This window comes from Phytophthora sojae, assembly GCF_000149755.1.
Source record: "Phytophthora sojae unplaced genomic scaffold PHYSOscaffold_1, whole genome shotgun sequence".
Classification (NCBI taxonomy): domain Eukaryota; phylum Oomycota; class Peronosporomycetes; order Peronosporales; family Peronosporaceae; genus Phytophthora; species Phytophthora sojae.
In genome coordinates this window covers 6719032-6741873 of record NW_009258115.1, presented here as the reverse complement: position 1 = coordinate 6741873, position 22842 = coordinate 6719032, and the positions used below count along the sequence as shown (strand labels likewise).

Below are 22842 nucleotides of genomic sequence, written 5' to 3'. Positions count from 1 at the left end.
ACATTCATCTACTGTCTTCAAGCTCATTTTGCTCAGCTGATGTTGAATTATGTGATGTTGCAAACGGGACGATTCTGATTATTAATCTGTCCGATTTATGTCCGACAGGCGCGTCACCGCTCAAGAACGACAGTTAGGAAGCCGCAATAAAATTGCTTATACACTATAGTGTAGGTCTACGCCACAAAGCTGTTCAGGTCGAGATGCCACTATACACTAGCGCATCCCACCGTCGTTTTCATGCGGCGCGTCACCGACCCGTTCTGCCTTCTGATTCGTTTAAGTCCGCGCGGAGATGGGTACAGCATCCCTTCAGGGTGCGGTCACGTTTGTATGCCGCCGGAGGATGCGTCTCGGCCAAAAAGGAAAGAAATCCACCACTTTCCAACTTGACAGAAGGGGAGACCGGTGACTTGGTACGCCGCGCTTGGTAATTGCTCGATGATCCGCTTCCGGACGATCGCCCCGCTCGCAGTCTCGCTGCTGCTGCTGCTGCTGTGCACGGCGCGCCCTGCGCTCGCCGACAGGTGCAGCCGCATCAGTGACGCCTACTCGCCATGCATGCTCTCGACGATGTGCTCCCGCTGCGTCGCCACCTCGGTGCGTTCATCTCTCTATGAGTGTGGCCCCAAAGGCTATTGTTCACCGCTAACCTCCCCCTTTATTTCGCTTGCAGGGCTGCGAGTACAACCTCATGAGCGGCACGTGCGCATCAGCCTCCAACGCGTCATCAGTGACGACCTACTGCAGCGACAGCGACAGCGTCTGCTCTTCGTGCACCGTGAGCGCCTCCAAGCCGACTTGCACGGGCGATGACGGCGCGTGCATCTGCCCCTCGCTCTGCGACATCGTGACGTCTTCCTCGAGCGACTGCAGCGGTAGTAGTAGCTCTACTGCCTCCACTACCACCACCACGGGCGATAGCGGCCAGAGCTTCAGCATGATGTACGTGGCTGTGGCGTTCGGGGCGCTGTGCATCATGGCGATGCTCTACATGCAGCGCAGATGCGCGGAACGCCGCGTGGAGCACCACATTAGCCTCGTGCGCCAGGAGATGGAGGCGAGACGCGAGCAGCGCCGACGAGAGCGCGAGATGCTCCGCGCGAGGCGCCCTGAGCTGGCGCTCAACTTGGAGACGTGGCGAGACCACGTCGAGCTGCACAAGCCCCAGATGTCCAAGGTCGAGCTCGAGACGTGCTACTACCTGATGATGCAGGATGACAAGAAGAAGGGCGGCAAGAAGGGCAGCGATCACTGGGACAGTGGATCGGAGGGAGGGGTGAAAGGCGGTGTTGGCGCAGTGGGCTCACCGATTGCGAGCGGTGTGTCGGATGTCGCGTCGCTTCACAGCCCCTTCCAAGCGACAGCTCCATACTTCGCCATGAGGGAGGAGTACCCGAGCAACACGACCACCGCCGGGTCCGACAGCGGGGACGAGGATGAAGAGAAGCCTGATGTGGCTATTGACGTGGACCAGCCCGCCGGCAGGAGGTAACTCCCTTATTGTAAACGTTTTTGGTGTGGCGTATCTCCCTTGGTGAGATTTTGATCGTGCCGGTAGGTGTATGGAGCACTCGCTTAGTCTAATATGAAAGTAAGACGCTGGAACACTGCAATATTTCAAGTGCTTCGATTGTTGTGGTCTTAAATCGTTAGGAGTGAGCTGGTGTTGTTGCAGCTGGCTGCACGCTACTGGTACATGTACATCGGTGCAACAGCGTTAATCTCTGATCAAGACATCACTCGGTTGAAGTTATCAAGCCGGCTCTTGGCTGCTTCAGTTTGTTGCTCGTCATTCGACGCTATGATGCTGACTGACTGCATTGATCGTCAGCAGTACATGTAGCGGCGAATTCTGAGGTGTAAGTTGCCGCGGACGGTAAACATTAGCTTCACTGTGAAGCCTTCACATAGCGGTGGTGGAAATGTTTTATTATGAAGGAGTTCATAGCGTAGAGCGAGACAGACCCTCACGCTACGACTCGTACGTAGTACATGTCATGAGTCACCGTCTTGCCTGGAGTCAAGTTTTGAGCACACCATGCTTACAAACCTTACAAAATTGTGCGTCCAGAGGGAGGCTTATCCCCGTACACTCAGCGACTTAGCCCCGTTAGCCCAGAGTTACGCTGTCAGAAGTGAGATAGCGCGAGGGCGTCGCTGGCATTGCATCTCCTCATCCTGCTTGAAGTTGCCTGCAGCTTTGAGCCGGTGCATCGTCCCAAAAAGACCAACTCTTTCTGGACTATACACTTATGTTGAAGTGGGAGGAGAGATATCCTCCAATGCAAGAGACACGAGACCGTCCTCCTCTCTTTGTCTCAAAAATGATGCTTGGACCTCCCTGCAACGGCGGGCAGTTGGGCATTTGCCAGAAGAGCAGCAGATCGCCATGGGCAGAATACGAGGCCTCTGCGCTGCAGTCTTCGTGTTTGTCGCCCTTCGGCAGGCGTCCGCAGTGCGGCTGGGCTTGACAATTCCCGAGTCGAGCACGTGCAGCCACATCAGCTCCGAGTACTCGGCCTGCAAGGTCCAGAGCATGTGCTCGCTGTGCGTCACAACCGGGGTGCGTTCCTTGCTACAATGCGTTGGAAATCCTGCAGCGTCTGACGTCAAAGCTATCACCAAATGCTGTCCGTTTAGGCGTGCGAGTTCGACGTCGGGAGCTTGTCGTGCGTGGCGAAGAGCACTGAGGCGATCGCGAATGGTACGGCGACGACGTACTGCAGCACCAACGACACGGCCTGCGCAACGTGCGACGTCACTGCGGCCGACCCGATCTGCACGGGCGAGGACGGATCGTGCGTCTGCCAGTCGCTGTGCTTGGTCGTCCAGCCAATTGATACAAGCAACTGCTCTAGTACCGAAGAAACCGCGATTGCGTACATTGGGATCGCCGTGGGCATGGTCGGCATCATGTTCTTCGCCTTCTTGGGGGTCAAGTGCAGAAGACGATATCTCCAACTTCTGAGGCAACGAGCCTTCGAGTCGCAGCACCGCCGCGAAAGCGAGCAGCTACGCATGCGGCAGCCTCAGCTGGCGCTCAACTTGGTCGGGTGGCGCGACACTGTCGAGATGAACAAACCAGAGCTGCACAAGCTTGGTGCGTGCTGCTACATTATCAAGGGGAAGACGGGGGATCCGACTGGTGCAGTGACCGCCATTTCGGTCGACGAAGCGGAGCCGAGCACGTCGATGGAGACCAGCTCCACGCTCAGTGAATCAGCAGTGGCGCCTTCCCCCACCGCTAGCGACCACAACGGCGAATGTGACTATAACGCCATGGGCGACAGCAGCGATAACAAGTCGAGATAGATTAATTGGACAGTGCGGTTTTGTGAATAGGTAAGCGCAGCAGTAGAGTTGAAGTCCAAGTCGAATAGCAATGTGGTGGTCAATGTTGCTTCAATTCTCGAAAGATACACGCATCAAGGTGTCGGACTTTTGCTTGGTCTATGGGGAACGACCGCTGCATTGACGGGGTGCTTGGTGGGCTACGTGTTCAGTACCTTCAGTCGCAAGTTGCAGTCGGCTGCTTGGATTGCTCGTCTGCAGGTTCTGCAGTGCAGAATGTACAACAAGAACATGCATGTACTTTGCCTCGTTCGTCGTGATCAGCGCAGCATTGTCGTTGACCACCAGCTCGCCGATCAAAGGACACCGTTTCATGGAGACCGAAATTGGTATGCTGCGGAATGGCGAAACGGTAGTAGCCACTACTACTTGATACTATCGCGCGCCAGCATTCATGGAGCCCTTGTCAGCAACAGGCGGGCGCGTAGTCCCCAAGCTGCATCTACTCAATGCCGGCACGGACACCGACAACCGATTCTCCAACAATGCTGCTTACGGTGGCTCAGTAAGTGAGCGTCTTCCGCATCGACCAACACGTCGATCGCTAGAGCCGTCAACAGCGGGGCGTGTGGGTAAGGTCATGCCCGCACGAGTGTCAGCAGCGTCGATGGAGTTCCTCGAGTCGCCCGTACTTCCGCCAATGAAGCTCCGACCAATGGCGGGGGTCACCCCAAGCAGTAGTTCATCGTCTCGGCCGGCACCTGAGGCCGACTCAATTGGTGCAAGCAAGAACCATCGAGACGACGAAGCTGAGTTTCACGTCTTACACCCAGCAATCGATGAACTCGCAGATGAACGCGGCGAGGACTTGGCACGTCTGTTGCTGAGTCGATGGTCGATCCACTCTGGCGAGGAGCAGTTCGCTTCTATCTCGCTCTTCTGCGAGATGAAGCTCAACGAAGCCAAGCGCATGGCGTCCTGGGCCGAGGCCCCCAATCGGTTTTACACAGTAGTGTGCTGCCAACTGCTGGAGAAGTACATCTCGCGGCTAGCAACGAGCAAAACCGTGCACAACGATGCAGACCCGGTGGCAGCTACTGTCGGCCAGAGCACTGCGTTCTTGCAACGAATCCACGCGGAGCTGGTGACCTCCATCTTCTTGCCGCCTACCCAAGCCCAAGTGCAGGATCATGCGGCTTCAGGAGGCAGGGTCGACTACGAACACCGCACACCCTACTTCACGGTACGCAGCAACTTTAACATCTTCCTTTCGTAGTGCCACCAACTCATTGTGTACGGCTCTCTAGGAATTCAAACGGCTGCGCCGCAAGACACAAGCGCTTGTTGCAACCGTCCGGGAGCGTGAAAGTGCACGCACAACACGCCAGCAGCTTCCGGCGAAAGTCAGCAAACTTGTGGCACATCTGGCCTGGCGCCGGGATCGACAAATTCTCGCTTTAACCTTCCGCGGGTGGGCCAACGCAATGGCTACTCAACGTCAGATTCGGGCGGTAGGTGTTGCATACCGTCGGATTCACTGAACTTGTGAACGCTCGGCTCACCTTTTGTACTCGAACATGGTTGTCATCAGCTCAAAATCCACGCTTTCCAGTCCATGCGCAAGATGAATCTCACTGCGTGGTTCCGTGTCTGGCGTATTGAAGCGTTGAGGCGAGCGTATCAGCGTGAGAGCGCAGACTATCAAGCCATGCTCTCGGTCACAGCCGCATCTCTCAGCAGGAAGGATATCGCGATTGCGGAGGCCGAAGCGAAGGTCACGTCCATGGCAAGGATCATCGACAGCTTGACCGAGTCCAACAAGCAGCTATCATACCAAGTCGACCAGTTGGAGAATCTTTCAGCTGCAGCTGCATTCGCCGGTGGTGGAGAGGGCGGTGATGACAACCGCCAAGGTTTCAGTGAAAGCGGCACGAGTAGACGGCGCGACAGCATTGATGGCAATGCATCCCATAGTCGCAGGCGAGAGGTCAACTACGAGCGTATTGACACCATGCTATCACAAGACGATGAGCGAATGGACCGGACCAACCGCATGTTGCTCGAGACCATGTTCGGAATGGCACGAATGGTCGAGACCTGCGCTATTCAGATGTCGAAGGACACCATGGACTCCCTTGAGTACCAACTCGACGGTAGTGTATTGCAACATCTCGCCGAGATGGTAAGTACCCCAACCGAGCGATCTGAAGATTCATCATTGTTTCTCACATGAGTTTGTGCCATAGATCCAAACGGAAAATGAACTAAAAGCGAAGGCCGACGCAGCTGACGGAACCTCGGGTCTTACTGCATTGCACGTGAGCAAACCTGGTGGCGGGCGCACTTCGACTGCAGTGACTTCGTCCTCCTCACTTGCTGCGGCTACAAAACCTGCGCGGGCCCGAGCCGTGACTGTCCGAGACCTGGCCCAAATGCCGATCGACACACTGCTGCTGTACTGGTTCCGTATGCACTTGAGCTTGTCGTCTTCCGTGGAGAAGCCAGGGGACCGCACTGTCAAGAACTTCACATCAGACCTCGCTGATGGACGCCGCTTTTCCTTCCTCCTCCATCGTCTCTTCCCTTCCTGGTTCGACGCCACGGTAGGCTGCCACTCTTCCCTCAAACTCGTCTGTTGTGTTGTGCTTGGTCTAATATCTGTGCTAGATGGTGCATGAGCTAGATGTCGACCAGAGACTTCAAAATATCGCCACTTTCCATGAACGCGTTCAACCATCATTGCCTCAAGTCGTCACCAGTGACAGCATCCACGCAGCGAGTGGCACCGAAAACATCGCCTTTGTCGCGATGCTCTTCGGAACTGCAGTGTACGTACAGTCACAATGAACTGCACAATGCCATTGCAGTGAACTAACTTGTGCTGAGTGGCATTGCTCCTCAATCCAGTGGCACCGTGCGCAAACTTAACATGGAGAAGCAGCGCGGGGACTTCCTCAACATCGTCACCACTTGGAGGCGAGTGCGTAGCTTACTTCTCGAAGTAAAGCGCATGAACGACAACTACGACGCCGGGATGGTTGCACACCTGCTCAAGGAAATGCGAACCTGTGAGATGCTGTTCAAGCAACTCCATTCCGAGCTCGATCACATCACTGTCACATCCAACGAAGCCTCCAGCACACTCTCGCAGATCGCTTACAAGGCACTATCGATAACCTGGTCATGCATCCGCGCTCGCGATACACATCCGAACGCTCCAGTGGGGCTTATCGACGAACGCACCCACGAACGCGTGCGTGAATTCTCTCGAGTCGATGCGTCTTGTATCCGCGATTTGCTGGTGCATGAAAGCGAGACCGCCTTCAGCCAGCTTCACATGTCGGCGGCTGCCTCCCTTCAGCGTCGCAAAAGCTCAGGCGCAACACCCGTGCTGGTTGCTGGCTCCGCGATGGCACCAGTCGTGCCAGAACGGGACGTTGATATCTCAACTGCTGCTGTGCGCCGCGCTCTGCTAGCGTACAGCAAGGACCTCAACGACATTTTCAAACACTACAGGTACGCACGCACCTGCTAACCGCACAATGTCTTGTACGCTAAGCTGGATTGCTTGTGGTGCTGTACAGTGCGAGCGGTGGGGCTGGTAGTCTTGCGGCAATGAGCTTGACAGAATTCAACAAGTTCATCAAGGACTGCTTCAATGGAGATAAGCACATCACGCAAGAAGTGGCCGAGAAGGTCTATAGGGCGGCACTCCAGCTCGATTTTGCCCCTACCAACGGCACGAATGAGGCTTCCTCTGCTCCAGTCGGGCCCTCAGCAGCACCGACAACTGCAACTTATCCGGGAACAGAGGCCGTGGATGAAGAAGAACCAGAGCTGTCCGGCCGACAGTTTGCGGATGCTATCGTGCGCTTAGCCGCGGTCAAGTATGCCCCGATGCCAGCGCCACGAGCAGCAGGAAGAGGGGCCCATGCTCGTGCAGCACCAGCACCGGCACTTCCTCTGGACGAACGGTTCCGCCTTCTCATGGAGCAGGACATCCTCCCACATGCACTGCGATCTCAACGTGAGCTGTTCCGTGCCGAGGTGGCCGAACCAAAGGTCCGCGAAGTTTTCCAGCGGCACAAGCCTGTACTCCAGCGCGTGTTTCGTTACTATGCGTCGATGCACGCTTTGCGGGAGCAGAACTCGACTCTTTCGCTGGCTGCTTTCATTGTCATGGCTCGAGACTGCAAGCTCATCGGGAGCTTTGTGACCGAACACACGCTCAAGCAGGTCCTCGTGAATCTGCAGCGTGACGACGGAAACTCCTCGTCACCTCCACCAACACCTGGAGCATTGAGCACGGAGGCCGAGCTCGAAATGCTGCGCGCAGACTTCAGCGACTTCCAAGAGGCACTCGCCGCTCTCACCGAGTACGTGGTATGCAACCCGTACGTCCCATTACACAAGCGTGTCGACCAGTTCCTCCAGGAAATGCTGCTTCCACGAGCTCGTCAGAAGAAAAAGACTGGCGAGTAAGCAGCTCGGCACTCGATCTCGGCTTCTCCTACGGTCACATTGTAACGTAATAGACGCGAAGTATCCTCACACAAACTCGTTGCACTCCAGTCACAAGTAAAAGGCGCCTCTCACAGCACGCCCTTTTTTCCATTGTCCATCCGGCGTTTAAATGCCTCGACGACGTTGTGCAGCAGCATGGCGATGGTCATGGGGCCCACACCTCCCGGGACAGGCGTAACAGCTCCAGTCACTTCACGCGCCTCCAGGAAATTAACGTCGCCAACGAGCTTGAAGCCGTCCGCGTTGGCCTCGCCATGGAACTCGTTATCCACGTCACGCACGAAGTTGATGCCGACATCAATCACCGTGGCGCCAGGTTTCAGCCATTCTCCACGCACAAGGTACGGTTGGCCACAGGCCGCCACGACCACGTCAGCCTGACGCACATAGCGCGGCAGATCCACCGTCTTGGAGTGGCACAGGATCGTCGTCGCGTCTCGCTTCTGGAGCAGCATGCTCACGGGGTTCCCCACCAAGTTGCTGCGCCCGATAATCACCGCCGTCTTCCCGCGCAGCGGGGTGTGCTGTTCGTCCAACAGCGCCAAGATCCCTTTGGCTGTGCACGGGATGAGATACGGGTATCGTCCTCGCATGGCCAGCTCGCCCGCGTTGAACGGATGCAGTCCGTCCACGTCCTTGTCGTGGTGGATGCGGTCGATGATCTGCTGCGCGTTGAGCTGCGTGCCTGGCAGCGGCAGCTGCAGCAGAATGCCGTCAATGGTCGGGTCCTCGTTCAGCTCCTCCACCTTCTGCACGATCGTGTCCTGTTCGGCAGGCAGAGCCAGCAGTTAGCAGTCGGTCGCCGCAGCGTCCACTGTGACTATGGATGGGATAATCAATACCTGGGAGACGCCTTCGTCGAAGAGGAAGTTCTCGGAGCGGATGCCCGTACGGCGGCAGGCTGAGGTCTTGTTGCGCACGTACAGCGCCGAGTCCTTGCGGTCGCCCACCATGATGAGCCCCAGAGCTGGCGCCTGTCAGAACGCGAGAAGGGGGCGGTCAGAGGAGATACAATTGCTGTGCCTTCATCGATAGGTATACGCACTCGTCCATGCTTGGCTGTGAGCGCTGCGACGTCGCCCTTGAGCGCCGCGCGCAGCGCCTTGGCGATGGCCTTGCCGTCGATGACCCGCGCCGCCATGAGCAATAGCTTTCGTGGCTCGACTTACTATCGTATCCACTTGGTACAGCGTACCACTTTGCTCTTTGCAGCAACATGCGCGCAACTCAAGATGCTTCTGCATCGATTTTTCCCAAAACCAGTACAAACCTGTTTATATGAGGCCCTGTCAATGACTCATATAAAATGGACTCAGTTAAAACAATTATGTGGTGCACGTAAAGAAATCGTGCATAGTTCGCTGCCGCTTTGCCTTCACTGTAGTCTCTCGAACCAAAGCGGTCACGGTCTGTAAAGCTCTTCGTTCTCTGTCAGTCTGCTCTCCGCATTGCAGCAGAAATGCAGCCAGCTCCATGCAGTGTCTCAGAGCAATGGCAGGTTGAACTGCGGGTTCCTGTTCCTCCTCTTCCTCCTAAGCGCTCCGCCAGCTCATGCGCCTTCAGCAGGAGCACGTCGTCCGCCATCGCCGTTTTAGCTTCGTTCTGAAAGAAAAATTCCCTCAGTTCCCGCTCGAACTGAGGGAATTTCACTCGGCGCCGCTTGGTCGCACTCAGGTCGACGTGGCTGAAGTAGGAAGAAGGCAGGTTGCGCAGTCGGGCGAGTGTGGCACGGCTGACCCGGGCCTTGAAGTTGCGTAGATCCACTCGGCGAGCATGGGGTTGTTCATGCCAGGATTCTGCTTGAGCTTTAGGTGCACTTGGAGCTTTTATTCTAGCGTCAGACAGGTGCGAGGAGACATGGCGAGCGAAGAAGGCTTGCGGTAGGCGTTGAGTGTTGAGCAGTGGTGCTTTGAAGAGTGTGTGGCCGTGAGCAGTGTGAATCAAATAAACAGGTGAGACCTAATTTGGTCCCCAAAAATGTGACTCATATACCTTGTATGCATATAAACAGAGATCATACAAAAACTAAGGGAAATATTTGGTAGCGACAAAGCCTGCATCAAATAAACGGCATGGCTCAAATAGAGAGGATCATATAAACAGGTTTGACTGTACCAGTCTGGGGTCCTAATCCCAGGACCAGTACCAGTCCCAAAACCAGCAGCAGTAGTAATCCGAAGTAGAGTGGACCACTTGCATTTGGGCCACAAGTACGCGAGGACGAGATGCTATCTTTATCGTTGGGGTCGATGCTTCCAACCATGGCCTTCACATCAACTTCCCCCCTCTGGAGCAAAAGATTCACCCTCCCTCGACCTGCTGCAGCTCCTGTTCTCTACACCCCAAGACCACCGTCGGCGTACCTCAACGCAACTCTACTAGGCAACACTCGCGTCAACTTTAACGCTTCCATAGACAAGCTTCCTGCTTTTGCAGCTTCGGTGCTTCCGAAGACAAGTTTCGTTAAGTTCCTACGAGAGAGTCACCGCACCGACCTCTTCTTGAACTTGGAAGAAAAAAAAATCTTCCAAGTTCAAGTTACTTGGCTCTGTCTGTACGAGCGTCACTGCACCGACCACCGTTGATAAGATTCCAGCGCGTTTCCTGCTACTCCGTGATAAGTCAGCACGAACCACAATGACATCGCCTACCCGAGCTCTTCTCGACATGGTGGACCTGCATGGTTCAAGCAAGAGATCTTGCAAACCTGAGGTACATCTACACTCGAATATACAATACATTCATAGCAAGATCAATGAAAAAAACCTTTGACTGCCAATGCAGGGGCACTCACTTTGAAGCAGTTATCTCACATTGTGTCGTTCATGACGTAGTCAGAGTTGACGATGTGCAGGTTATCACAGTCTCCGTAGATCGAGGTCGGTTCTCATCCACAGCTGAGCGTGGACGCGTAGAGTCACCTCACTCTGCACTGCAGCATCGCTGTCATGACCACTGGAGCCTTCATCTTGGTGGATTCCCACCTTCAGCCGAGCACGGCCGCTACACTGAATCGCTATCTTGATCTCTGGAGTCTTGATACAGTACATGGTACACGCAGAGCTCTCTGATGTTAGCAACGAGTCAGGCATTAAACTCATGCAACACTAGTCGCCAAGCTTACCGCCTTCTCGTTTGGCATCGGCGGTACACGCCAGTCGACGGCACGATGAGCCCCCGTGCCTTTGCACCAGCCTCGCACGCTACGACTACGCGTACCTGCACCGCAGTACTAAGAGATCCGGTCATCTCCTTCGCAGTAGCATGTACTCAAGTAGTCTGTCGTGCACGCGGTGCCCCAAAATGATGTATGGGGCTAGGGCTATAGAGCCAGCCACAGTTGCCGCACTCATGATTCTCGATCAACCCCAAATGCAAGTGGTCCACTCTACTTCGGATTACTACTGCTGGTTTTGGGACTGGTACTGGTCCTGGGATTAGGACCCCAGACTGGTACTGGTTTTGGGAAAAGCTCCTTCTGCATTACATTTGATCACTTCGCTAAGTATCCAACATGGCCCAGCAGCTGCTGCAGGCGGCACGGACGGCGGCGGTGTGCATGCAGGCGGAGCTGCAGGGCGCCGTGACGGTCGGCGACCGCTGCGCCATTCACCCTGGCGCGTCTGTGCGGGCGGAGGGCGGTCCCATTGTGCTGGGCGAGCGCTGCTTCGTGGAGGACGGCGCCGTGTTGGTCAATGACGCGCCCGACGAGATGCGCATCGGGCGCGACAACTTGTTCGAGAGCGGCTGTGTGCTGCGCAGTGCGCGCGTGGGCGACGGCAACTGGTTCGAGCCCAAGGCGGAGGCGCGAGAGGGCTCCGTGATCGGCAGCAACTGCCTCATCGGCAGCGGCGTCGTGGTGGCCGCGGGCGAGCACGTGCCGGACAACTCCATCCTCGTGGCCGTGCAGACTCCGCAGGGCGACACGCACCGCGTGGTACGGCAGCAAAAGGACTACCTTATCAAGACCCACGCCGCGCTCATCCAGAAGTACGCGGACATTTTCCCCAGAGGCTCCAAGAGCCCCTACGCACTCGAGAAGCATCACGAACTGCGGCAATGAAGAGACGAGAAGAGAAGAGAAGAAAAGAATAAGTATACAACGAAGATAACAGGAAATGAGGTTGTGCTGGTGGAGTAGCAATGATAAGGACGTGTGAAGATGAAGCGGGGTTGAGTTGATCAGCTCCGCTGGCTGGCTGCTGACTGTTGATACGGATCCGTTTTTCGGTGAACGGACGCAGGTGTGATAAGCATTTTCTTCTTAGGATTCCAAGAGAATGGCTGCGTGGGTCAGGAGGGCGTGGTTGTTGAGTGGTGTTCTTGCTCTGGTAGCGTGTGGGGGTCTTGCAGATGCGGGTGCTGAGGAAGAGAGTAAGCTGCAGCCTGAGCCTGCGACGCAGGGGAATGGAACGTTGGGGGAGATGCGATTCCCCGTAGCGTTTGAAGCGGTCGTCAATCGCTCAGTGGTGTTGGAGCACATTCCAGAGACTCACGAGCTTCGCGTGCACAGTATTGACGAGGAGAAGGTTGTGGAGGTGGAAGGAAATGTTGAAGTTGAAGTGGAGGTGAATGAGTCAGCGGTTCGAAGCTGTAGCTCGACTGCCTCGGCTTGTCCTGCTGCGTTGAATGATACCGTGCTTGATGAAGATACTGTACCCCCGCCTTCGCTGGAGCCGACTGATCGCTTGGTGCGAGTCGATGGAGAGGAAGTCTCCGTGCTGTCGTTCCAAGACGTTATCGACAGCCCCGTGGGGAGTGTAGCAGTGCTGCCATTGTTCAAACCCGTAGGGTCGGTGCATGTCCTCTCCGGGTTCGCGCGAGTGGAGATATTGTCGCCGAAATTTCTCGAGTTTGAACCTGCGACGCCAGAGCGAGAGGAAGTAATAGCAGCCTGGCTCGAAGAGAAAGCGCGGTTGAAAGCAGAGCGAGAAGCTCGCGAGCGAGAGATTGCGAACAACAAAGAGCTTCAAGCGAGACTTGAACAGGAGCGCCGCGTGGCTGAAGCTCTCGCCAAGAAAGAACAAGAACTTCTCGAAAAGCTGGACAAGGAGGAATATGAGCGAACACGCATGACTCCGCATAACCTAGCTGCTGAAAAACGTCGAGATGGCTGGGAATTCCGCTACGAGGTCGAGTTCGCGACAATAGGCCCTATAGGGCTAAACTGGGACTTGAACACAAGGGACAAGGCTGTAGTGAGTCATTTGGAGTCGAAGCTGCCGGCCCAGAAGCTCAATGTGATTGCGCCGCGCGACCAGTTGATTGCATTGAACGGTATTGACACATCAAAAATGGGTCCCGAAGAGGTCGTGCAAGTGTATCTCAGCTCGGCTACTCCGCGCAAACTCGTGTTCCTCGTTCAAATGTCTGCTGAGCGTGCGGCTGCTAAAGCTGCGGAAAAACCTATCAAACGAATGGTGATGAACTGGACGTTAGCTTTCGACGCCCCTGAAGTGTTACGCGGATGGGAAGTGCGGTTGCACTTAGCTTCTTGGAGTACAGAGCCCGAGATGGAGATCACCGATAACAATGCTACTTTACCGATGAGACTGGCATTCGCGACGCCAATATCGGGGTGCAACACATTCTCAGATTCGCCTCAGGCATCTACGAATGAGAACGCGGGTGTTGTCTATCTCGCTTTTCGTGGAGTCTGCACGCTTATTGAAAAGGCGAACCATGCTAAAGCTGCAAACGGCAAGGCGCTTGTGATCGTGAACAATGTCAAGGACGAAGGCAGGTTCCAACCTACGACTGTTACTGATCGTGTGGAGATCCCCGTTGCTCTGTAAGGAGCACTCTTTAGCTTATGTTACCAAGCCAAAACTAATGGCGTGCATGTTGTGCATTTCTAGAATGTCGAAACTGGATGGAGAGCTTATCATGTCCGTGATGGAACACCAAGAAGCACGTAAGTGACCTTGACTTTTGCGTCCCGGAATTTATGTTCTCACTGTGATCCACCTTCTCTACTTCCCATGACACAGTGATTCGGATCTATGAAGAGCGGCCAGATCAAATCCCTAAACCTCATGAGCAGCCAAAGAAGCTTACTAACCAGGAGCTGGCCATCGCAACGGTACGTGGCACTGCATATTATACAATCCACAGCGCGTTATTGACACCTTCATCTCTCTACGTTAAACACAGAACGTGAAGAAGGCAGGTCGGAATATGACGCTTTGGTATATCAACACTTCGTCGACGATGGCAAATTCTAAAGCGGAAAGTGGTAACTCGTCCTCTTTTTCCGAGTCGTTCGAATTTCAGGTGTTGCCAGCGCTCTTTGGTGGCAAAATCCCTGCAGTCCCTTTCCGTGTTGTAGCGGCATATCCGCTAGAGACTGCGTGCCACTACAAAGGCCTCGGGATCCTCGCTACCCGTTCAGTCGTGGTGGTCAAACGCGGTGGGTGCTCGTTTGGGGCAAAACTAAGGTAATAACCGGATCGATTTCACTTGAGATCCGTGATACGCGAAGCTAACTATTGGCTTGCACACGTGTAGAGCTGTTCAGGACGTTGGCGGTGCCGGGATGCTGCTTGTCAATAGTGACGAATCGCTTATCCCGTTAATGACCGATTCAAAAGACCAAGAGGGACTCGTGATTTGGGGTGCCAGGTGGGTAAGCGTTCAGGTGTTGGTCGAATTTGCTCAGGGAACTCATTATTTTTCTGTATTATTTTGCATTCGACTCCATTCCCGGGGGCATCGGCTAAATCCATTCTATCGTGTCGCTGGCAGCATTGGCTTGCAGAATGGCACCACAATTCTCGATGTCTTAGCCAAGAGCAAGAACCTGCCGACACTCGTGAAAGTAGCCCCTCGCGACGACGGCAACGAGACTATTGCCACCCCAAATTAACTCGAGCACTCTAGTTGATGACACCACGCGCCTTGCCGCACTCGATGAAAGCGTCCACGGCCTTGTCGACGTCCTCAATGCTGTGAGCAGCCGAAAGCTGGACACGGATACGCGCCTGGCCCTTGGGCACGACCTGCAAGAAGCAAGCACGACACGTTAGAAATACGACGCTACAGACTGTAAATTTCGCGCAAGTTTTCAGACCGGGTAGCTGAAGCCGATAACGTAAATGCCGCGCTTGAGCATGTCGTCAGCCAGCTCGGAGGCAAGACGGGCATCGCCAAGCATCACAGGGGCGATCGGGTGGTCGCTGTAGAGTAAAATACACGATAACATCCTGTCAGTAAAACATTTTCGCGACCAACCAAGCACCTCCACATCACGAGCAAACGCACCGAGATCCCTTGAGCGTGAAGCCGGCAGCAGTCATGCGGTCGCGGAAGTGGTGTGTGTTGGCACGGATCTTGTCGACGAACTCGGACGACTCCGTGAGCATCTCGAAGACCTTGAGCGAGGCTCCGACCACCGACGGGCCCAGCGAGTTGGAGAAGAGGTACGGGCGCGAACGCTGACGCAGCAGGTCCACGACCTCCTTGCGGCCGGTGGTGTATCCGCCCGTGCTGCCGCCCAGAGCCTTGCCCAGCGTCGAGTTGATGACGTCCACCTTGCCGCTGATGCCGCAGTACTCGTCGCTGCCGCGTCCCGTGGGTCCGAAGAAGCCGGTCGCGTGGCACTCGTCGATGAAGAGCTGGGCGTCGTACTTCTCGGCCAGCGCCACGATCTCCTGCAGCGGGGCCACGTCGCCGTCCATGCTGAAGACGCCGTCCGTGGCGATGAGCCGCGTGCGGCAGTGCTGCGTGTCCTTGAGCTTCTGCTCGAGGTCGGCCATGTCCATGTGCTTGAAGCGGTGGCGCTCGGCCTTGCAGAGCCGGATGCCGTCGATGATGCTGGCGTGGTTGAGCTCGTCCGTGAGGATGGCGTCGTCCTTGTTGAGCACGGCCTCGAAGAGTCCGGCGTTGGCGTCGAAGCACGACGGGTACAGGATCGTGTCCTCCGTGCCGTGGAAGGCCGAGATGGCGGACTCCAGCTGCTTGTGGATGTCCTGCGTGCCGCAGATGAAGCGCACGGAGCTGAGCCCGAAGCCGCGCTCCTTGAGCGTGTCGGCGGCCGCCTGCTCCACCGCCGGGTGGTTGCTCAGGCCCAGGTAGTTGTTGGCGCAGAAGTTGAGCACGGCGTCGCCGCCCACCGAGATCTCGGCGCCCTGCGGGGACGCGATCACGCGCTCGCGCTTGTACGTGCCGGCGGCCTCGATCTCGGCCAGCTCGACGCGCAGGCGGTCCACGAAGCTGTTGCGGCTGGACGTCGAGGCGCAGCGGCGCAGAGAGCAGGAGGAGGACAGGCGGAGGGCGCGGGTCGGCAGCATTGTTGTCGGAGGCGAATGCGAAATGGGGCGACCGGACGCGAGCCACTTGATAAGATGCACCTTCGTCCACACTGTGGCGTCCTATCGATTGGCGATCCACCATCCTTGAAGCACTTTTTTGGGTACTGTATCCGTGGTAAAGTACCCAATTTTTGAGTACATTGCTAGTTGGTGTCTACCACACACACATAATATCGTGTGGACTACACAATTTAACGGTTGACAAGCAAAAGCCCCGTTGGTTGGCTGGCCACCAAGCGGTGCGTAGCCATTCGGCCATTCCTCTTCCTGTTGCAGGACCAAGTCCGTCGCTGTCTGTCGCTAGTCGTCGTCCGTCTCCCATGGGTAAGGCCAAGAAGCTCCGCACCATCAGCCACAAGAAGCGCGCGCCGCCCACGGGGGGCCCGTCCACGGCCGAGATCGAGGAGCTGCAGGCCATGGACTTCAGCGTCATGGCGGCCGACGAGGCGCAGCTGTTCAAGGGCCTCGTGGACCTGCAGGGCGCCGTGCGCGAGGCCACGTGCGTGGCCATCGCCACCATGTTCGGCGACGTGGAGAGCAGCGACGAGGCCGAGGCCAAGAGCCGCCGCAAGCTGCAGCGCATGGTGGACGCCGGCCTGCTCAAGAAGCTCATCCCGCGCGTCGTGGACCCGCTGCCCATGGTGCGCCAGCACGCGCTGGGCGCGCTGCGCAACATTAGCGTGACCGGCGGCCTGGAGCTGTGCGAGCTCATGACGACGCAGAACGTGGTCACGCCGCTCGTCAAGGTCATCACGGAGAACGCCACGGACAACGCGCTCGCCGGCAGCGGCGACCTGCGCGCCGTGCAGCTGCTGGAGCAGGCCGTGGCGCTGCTCAGCAACCTGTGCGAGAGCTGCCAGGCCGCCATCAACGAGCTGACGCAGGGGGAGCTGCTGCCGCCCATCTTCAAGATCGCGGCGCAGGCCCGCGCCCACGCGGCGCTGCACCTGGAGACGTTGAAGCTGCTGCTGCTGATCTCGGAGGGTAATGCACAGCTGAACGAGCTCATTGGCGCTAACGCGGCTTACCAGCAGACCATCGGCGCGATTATTCAGGCCCCGGCGGATCAGCTGTCGCTGCAGGTTCGACTGGAGGCGGTCGGAATCGCCATGAACCTGCAGGCTATTATGCAGGTGGAGGACAACGTGGCCCGCATGGTGCCCGTGCTGGAGGCGGCGCTGGCGTACGATGCCGTGAACGTGGTGCAGATGGCGCAGCAGGCATCCGACAACTATGAGCTCTCGCAGAAGACGCTGCTGGGAGACGACAACGTGGACGACGACACGTTGACGGCCGAGGAGGAACAGAAGATCACGGCCGCGCAGCTCAAGGTGCGCACCTGGCGCGACAGTGTGCACACGCTCACGTTGTCGCTGGAGCTGGTTGCTCAGCTCGCTGCGAGTGGGGACGACAACGACGACGAAGAGGAGTGGGCTAGTGATGACGAGGACGCCATGGAGGAGTACGCGGCGTCGCACATGGACACTGACGCGGCCATCAGCGCCAACGGCAGCCCCGTCTCGAAGTCGCTCGAGACGAGCCGCGTGTTCCCGCTCTGCGTGACGATTCTGCAGGGACTCGTGTCGATCCCGCAGCTCCCGACGAAGTCGATTGGTAAGTCTCTGTGTATTCGTCAGTGCAGGTTTAGTTCTTGAGCTTGCTAACCTGTGTTTTTGTCGTCTTTTTAACAGGCAAGGACTTCGAGAAGATGCGTATCCGCGTCTGCAATGCCATCAACAACCTCTTGCTCAGTGTGTCGTGGGAGGTGCTGGGTGAAGAGGTGGTGCCCCAGATTTTCCGCAACCTGAGCGCGCTGTACGGAAACCTGAACCGTGAAGTTGAGGCTGCTTCTGCCGCCCCGACCGACTTTTCGCTCGAGAGCAGCGCTGCGAACGACATCGAGGTCGCTGTGACTGCCGCCATGCTGTCTGCTCTGCGTCGCAGCACCGCTGAGAACCGTCAGCTGGCTGTTAGCGCCGAGGACGCCCAGCTCATCCTCAACTGCGCTGCCCAGGGACGTTCTCCTGAATCTCGCCTGAACGCTATCGGCATGATCGGCTGCGTGGGCAAGCGCTGCTCCAGTGCGGCTGAGAAGGAGGCTGTGGGCCGAGCTCTGGTGTCTCGGCTGGATGACTCGAGCCTGGAGGTCGTGGCTGAGACTTTGAACGCCATCTTTGACGTGTACGATGACGAGGAGTTCGACAACACGTTCTGCGCGCTCAACTTCCTCTCCGCACTAGAGCGCACGTCCAGCGCACTGAAGGCCAAGTTGAAGGCAGAGCAGAAGCAGCTAGACCGCGCTCTCGTGGCCCACGTGAAGGAGACCCGCCTGAACCTGCTGCGCTTCATCAAGTACAAGAAGAAGCACCTGTAACTACGCCAGTAAGCTTGATTTTTGTTTATTGCTACGCGTTGTGCGCCTCCCCTCTCCATTCGTTCCCTAGTTCCTGCATGGCACTCGAGCTCAGTAGTACGGGTCGGTGGAGTCGTAGAGCTGTACTCGAGAGCAGCGGTATCCGAGATTGATGAGGCGTTGTGCAGCCCGACCGGACGCGTAGTCTTTCGGCGATCCGTCTCGCCAGTACGTGACTCCAGCCAGCAGCGGACCGTTCAAGTACCAGCGGATTCCCGTCTCGGCGAATACGTCGTCCAAGCAGCTAGGCAGCACGAACTTCTGCGTCTGGCTGGAGGAAGAGGTCGTCGACGTTGTCACCACTGCGGACGACGCGAGCGTTGTGTTGCACACGCACTCGACCAAGCTAGGATACGTCATGGTCGATGCCGTGGTGGTGGAGGTCGACGTGCTCGAAGCAGCTCGCAGTGGCCTCGTGGACAGCGCGACGAAAGCGACCAAGATCCACAAGACGGCGGATATCCCGGTGACACGCATAGTTGGCAAGAAGTCGTCGTTGGAGCTTCGTTTCGTGCGAGGTGGAGAGTCACTCAACGACTGCTGGACTGGTAACCAACGGCCCTCGACGGCGTGAGGGCATTGCCATTTTCATTCTGCGGGGGTTCTGTGATCGCCATGCAGTTCACGCCGCAGCAACTCGTCGGTGCTGGACGGTACGCGCCTAGCACGCGCATCGGCAATTGGAATGAGGACCTGATGCTGGAGGAGGCGAGGATGAAGGAGTTCACACTGCGCAAGGCTCAGGGCTCGTTGCTGGCGACGCACACGCTCAAGGCGGCGTTTCTGAACCAGAAGGCGCCTCGCTCGTTCGAGCCCGACGGACGCATTCACTTCAACCAGGCCGTTGCGCTTGGCCACCTTGAGTCGGACGCGCTGCTGGCGTGCAACATCTTCGAGGAGACCCCATCGATCGGGTCAGAGGAGTACCTCGTCACCGCCATCTCTTCCAGTGCTTCCGTGTCACGCAACACGTTCCGCATCATATCGCCGCAAGCCTGGAAGACAGCGGTGGCTCGAGGTGACGGCTTCAAATTTGATGCCCCCGGTGAACCATTGCGCTACGACGAGCCGTTCCTGATCATGTGCAACGAGGCTCTAATCGCGGACGACAAGAGCGTGCTGCTCAAACCTCCTCTCTTCCTCAAGTCAGGCTTGAAGACGGAACAGTCCATGAGTCCCATCACGTACAAGCAGCGCGTGTGGCTGAGTGCTGAGGCCGACAGTGGTGCTCTCTGGACGTGCGTCAAGGCCGATCTAGCTGGAACCGAGAAGCTGCTCGCTGCAGGCCAGCCAGTGGTGGCCGGCGACCGCATTGCAGTTGTGCACAAGATGACGGGGCAAGCTCTACTGACTCAGAGCGGCGCGAAGCAGCCCACGGATTTTGGTGTGGAGCTCGAGGTCTGCACTCACGCTGCTAGAGGAGCTGGCAAGCGGCACCACCTTGCAGCCGAGATCGAGGGCACACGGACGCCAGACACTGAAGGCTTCCCCAACCTTTCATCCAACACTTGGACGTTCTTGCTTGCTCAATCGGCCCACGAAGCCCAAGACGACCGCACGTTGCCACAGATTGCCAGTGCCGCGTCCGTGATCGATGTGCTCCAACGCTGTCTTGCAGCAGACAGCTTGTACACGTTCCGGGGGTTCCTCGCTGCTCTCACTCGCGCTGACAGCAAAGGATCGGGCCATCTAAGCCACGAAGAGGCCAAGTGGGTGATCCGTCAGCAGTACAGCAGTCTTCCTCTGCGCGACGAGCATCTCGACTTGCTCTTCGACAGCTTCGACAAGCGCAAAGCCGGCTTCTTCCCGTTAGCGGACGTTCTCAAGGCGCTGCGGGTTCCAGTCCCGGAGAACCGTCGTGCGCTGATCGAAGCAGCTTATAACCGACTGCAGCAGCAAGCACCGGACGGAAAACTTACACTTGGAGCGCTATGTGCAGCCTACGACCCGTCCATCGACGCGCGAGTCGGCGCACAGCAACTATCGCCAAGCGATGCCGCTGCAGCGTATCGCAACCTCTGGCCCAACCAGGTTCGTGTGTATAGTGTTATTCTCCGGGTGTAGTGCTACTCGCTGACCTTGATGTATCTCCTTGCTCAGAATGCGAATGCTGAGGTATCGCTCCGCGACTTTATCGAGGTGTACTCGGACATTTCCATGGTCGTAGCCCACGACGCTCACTTTGAGCAACTTCTAGCTGAGAGCTGGAGATGAACAAGTGCATACTTCAACGGCAAAGAGACCTGATGTCCTATCGCAAAGTTATCCACAACAAAGTAATGAATATGCATTGATTTCATCGATTATGTTACCACGGACGGGTCCGGCACATGCCCTTTACGTTGTTCTCAATTTTCTTGAGATGCACCATCGCAGCCTCGGCCTTGCGCAACATTTCTTCGCCCCACGCATCAGTTCCTTCCATCGGTCTAGAGATTGGAGTTTCCTGAGCAACAGCGTTCGGAACACTGGGCTTCAGACCCACCGAGGTGGAGTCCGACTTTCGACTCACCAATTGGGGGCGAACCACCGGATGCGGCCTCGCAGTTCCGGTGGAACCAAGCCCAAACAATGGACGTCCGCTTGAAGAAATGCGAAAGCTGGAGGACCGACGATTCACTTGCTGTCGTCGCTGCTCGAGCATGCGGATCTTGCGGTAGTACATTTTCTTGAGTTGAATCATGTCGACGAACGTAGCGCCAAGAGCCGCAGTGATGACCTCAACGTGCTTGGAGAACGCATTGAGCGGGTCACCGTCCGTGTTGTACTTCATGATCTGTTTGAGACTCTTCTGGAAGCGCGAGGCGTACAGTTTCTTCTTCACCTCGTTGGGTAGACGCTGGAGAAACACATCAAACGCCGTTAGCAGGCGATTTGATTTTCTAGCTGTTGAGTAAAATATACGTACGTCTGACAGCGGCCTGTAGAAGACATTGGATCCTCGTTCTTGGTGCCAAATAAGCGAGTGTTTGTACGATTTGTTGTACCGGAAGGTGGCCTGCACCGCCATGACAGCACTGATATCCTTCTTGCCATAGAGCTCCATCCGGTAAAGGAACGCATGCACGCGCGCCTCCATAGTGGAGAAGGTGAACTTTTTAATGATGATAGAGAAGAACATGGCATCCAGCATCACTGCCAGGCACGCAGTTAAAGCAATTATAGCTCGACCTCTTCCAGTTTTGGGAGAAACATCTCCGTAGCTAAAGAGAACAACAGCAAACAAATGAGTTGAAATCAGCGAAAGAGACTTTAGGTAAACAGGAACCACGTACCCGATCGAGAGAAACGTCATAAAAACCATCCAGAGCGAATCAGACGAATATAACTCATAGCAAATTGCGTCTTCACTGCGCACAACCTCAGCGTCGTCGCTCTGCCACCAGCACTCGCCCTTGATAGTCTCCATGACGTGCAGTACGTAAGCGACCGTCGCGCCAAGTAGTGCGTAGAAGGTCAACAGCTTGTTGAGGGGGTTGTCGTCTAACACTTTCTTGATCACGAACTGGCGGTAGCTGAATTCTGTGCAGTAGTCGACATTCGTTAGCAATTACTACACAAGTGTAAACTCAAGTTTAAACTTACCCAAGTTTCCGCTGAAGCTTGCCACTTTCTCTTTCTGACGGATGGGATACGGATAGTATAGCCATTGCCCCCAACTAGTTGGGCGAAAGAACACCGCCACGCTCAGCAGAACGAACGTATCTCCACGGTCATTCGAGAAGAAGGTCTCGAGACCAGGAAACGGAAAAATTGCGGTAAACGCGAGCTCTAATGCATAGGCGGGAAGGAACTCCTGTGCCCACAAAACGGTCAGCCTCTCCCAAACCAACAGTCTAAATGAAGCATTCGTATCGCACCAATTTACTTCGGATCGTAGGTCTGTGGTGGCACTTGGTTTTCCAAAGCTGGTTGAAGCGGATGGCCAGCCGAGCCAACGCTAACACTGAGATGATAACCCGGATCACGTTTGCACTTACGAATGAGCCATCGCCAAGTGTATCGATGCACCCGGGGCGGCTCTCACACGCACGCTTTTCACGCTATGGATAATTTGGTGCAAAGGTTAGATGTTTACTGTAGCAGCTCCATCTATTTGGAAAGTATGAGCTTACCCAGTGTGGAGATCGGTAAGACCAATGCAGTTGCGCCACGGAAAGAAACATGATGGCGAATTCCAGCGCAGCCACCTTGATGTCGTTGTTGAAAACCAGTCGTTTTTGATACGTTCGAAGTACGGAGTTGCGCTGCATGAAGTAGGACCACCCCCTCTTGTCGTCGTGTATAAGTTTGGTCGGGTCG

At 56.3% G+C, this 22842-nt stretch overlaps 12 protein-coding genes across 12 annotated transcripts; 8 read left to right on the top strand and 4 right to left on the bottom strand.

The window, feature by feature from the left end:
• Positions 1–406: 406 nt before the first annotated feature.
• Positions 407–1495, top strand: PHYSODRAFT_552306 (hypothetical protein; the record flags this gene model as incomplete). The annotated part of the gene is made up of 2 exons (XM_009517547.1): positions 407–600; positions 677–1495. Exons 1-2 carry the CDS (start codon positions 442–444, stop codon positions 1493–1495), a joined length of 978 nt encoding a protein of 325 aa, XP_009515842.1. The 5' UTR covers positions 407–441.
• An 897-nt stretch (positions 1496–2392) lies between these two features.
• Positions 2393–3315, top strand: PHYSODRAFT_322227 (hypothetical protein; the record flags this gene model as incomplete). Its single annotated transcript, XM_009517546.1, has 2 exons — positions 2393–2566; positions 2644–3315. The coding sequence occupies 2 exons, from the start codon at positions 2393–2395 to the stop codon at positions 3313–3315; spliced, it is 846 nt and encodes a 281-aa protein (XP_009515841.1).
• Positions 3316–3748: 433 nt separating this feature from the next.
• On the top strand, positions 3749–7776 carry PHYSODRAFT_468593 (hypothetical protein; the record flags this gene model as incomplete). Its single annotated transcript, XM_009517545.1, has 9 exons — positions 3749–4018; positions 4109–4537; positions 4602–4805; positions 4886–5476; positions 5541–5897; positions 5962–6122; positions 6202–6810; positions 6879–7059; positions 7108–7776. 9 exons carry the CDS (start codon positions 3749–3751, stop codon positions 7774–7776), a joined length of 3471 nt encoding a protein of 1156 aa, XP_009515840.1.
• A 110-nt stretch (positions 7777–7886) lies between these two features.
• Positions 7887–8959, bottom strand: PHYSODRAFT_309389 (hypothetical protein; the record flags this gene model as incomplete). The annotated part of the gene is made up of 3 exons (XM_009517544.1): positions 7887–8582; positions 8661–8792; positions 8864–8959. 3 exons carry the CDS (start codon positions 8957–8959, stop codon positions 7887–7889), a joined length of 924 nt encoding a protein of 307 aa, XP_009515839.1.
• A 2373-nt stretch (positions 8960–11332) lies between these two features.
• Positions 11333–11881, top strand: PHYSODRAFT_467832 (hypothetical protein; the record flags this gene model as incomplete). The annotated part of the gene is made up of 1 exon (XM_009517543.1): positions 11333–11881. One exon carries the CDS (start codon positions 11333–11335, stop codon positions 11879–11881), a length of 549 nt encoding a protein of 182 aa, XP_009515838.1.
• Positions 11882–12242: 361 nt separating this feature from the next.
• PHYSODRAFT_473334 (hypothetical protein) lies at positions 12243–13613 on the top strand (the record flags this gene model as incomplete). Its single annotated transcript, XM_009517542.1, has 1 exon — positions 12243–13613. One exon carries the CDS (start codon positions 12243–12245, stop codon positions 13611–13613), a length of 1371 nt encoding a protein of 456 aa, XP_009515837.1.
• Positions 13614–13677: 64 nt separating this feature from the next.
• Positions 13678–14683, top strand: PHYSODRAFT_471849 (hypothetical protein; the record flags this gene model as incomplete). The annotated part of the gene is made up of 5 exons (XM_009517541.1): positions 13678–13732; positions 13809–13900; positions 14077–14255; positions 14326–14439; positions 14563–14683. 5 exons carry the CDS (start codon positions 13678–13680, stop codon positions 14681–14683), a joined length of 561 nt encoding a protein of 186 aa, XP_009515836.1.
• A 10-nt stretch (positions 14684–14693) lies between these two features.
• PHYSODRAFT_260433 (hypothetical protein) lies at positions 14694–16106 on the bottom strand (the record flags this gene model as incomplete). The annotated part of the gene is made up of 4 exons (XM_009517540.1): positions 14694–14816; positions 14888–14993; positions 15079–16038; positions 16081–16106. The coding sequence occupies 4 exons, from the start codon at positions 16104–16106 to the stop codon at positions 14694–14696; spliced, it is 1215 nt and encodes a 404-aa protein (XP_009515835.1).
• A 1729-nt stretch (positions 16107–17835) lies between these two features.
• Positions 17836–18528, top strand: PHYSODRAFT_552294 (hypothetical protein; the record flags this gene model as incomplete). Its single annotated transcript, XM_009517539.1, has 1 exon — positions 17836–18528. One exon carries the CDS (start codon positions 17836–17838, stop codon positions 18499–18501), a length of 666 nt encoding a protein of 221 aa, XP_009515834.1. The 3' UTR covers positions 18502–18528.
• Positions 18529–18591: 63 nt separating this feature from the next.
• On the bottom strand, positions 18592–19017 carry PHYSODRAFT_468328 (hypothetical protein; the record flags this gene model as incomplete). The annotated part of the gene is made up of 1 exon (XM_009517538.1): positions 18592–19017. The coding sequence occupies one exon, from the start codon at positions 19015–19017 to the stop codon at positions 18592–18594; it is 426 nt and encodes a 141-aa protein (XP_009515833.1).
• A 138-nt stretch (positions 19018–19155) lies between these two features.
• PHYSODRAFT_473223 (hypothetical protein) lies at positions 19156–20754 on the top strand (the record flags this gene model as incomplete). The annotated part of the gene is made up of 2 exons (XM_009517537.1): positions 19156–20571; positions 20641–20754. 2 exons carry the CDS (start codon positions 19156–19158, stop codon positions 20752–20754), a joined length of 1530 nt encoding a protein of 509 aa, XP_009515832.1.
• A 94-nt stretch (positions 20755–20848) lies between these two features.
• PHYSODRAFT_469060 (hypothetical protein) lies at positions 20849–22706 on the bottom strand (the record flags this gene model as incomplete). Its single annotated transcript, XM_009517536.1, has 7 exons — positions 20849–20958; positions 21118–21379; positions 21449–21743; positions 21816–22062; positions 22126–22336; positions 22401–22583; positions 22656–22706. The coding sequence occupies 7 exons, from the start codon at positions 22704–22706 to the stop codon at positions 20849–20851; spliced, it is 1359 nt and encodes a 452-aa protein (XP_009515831.1).
• Between the last annotated feature and the right edge of the window lie 136 nt (positions 22707–22842).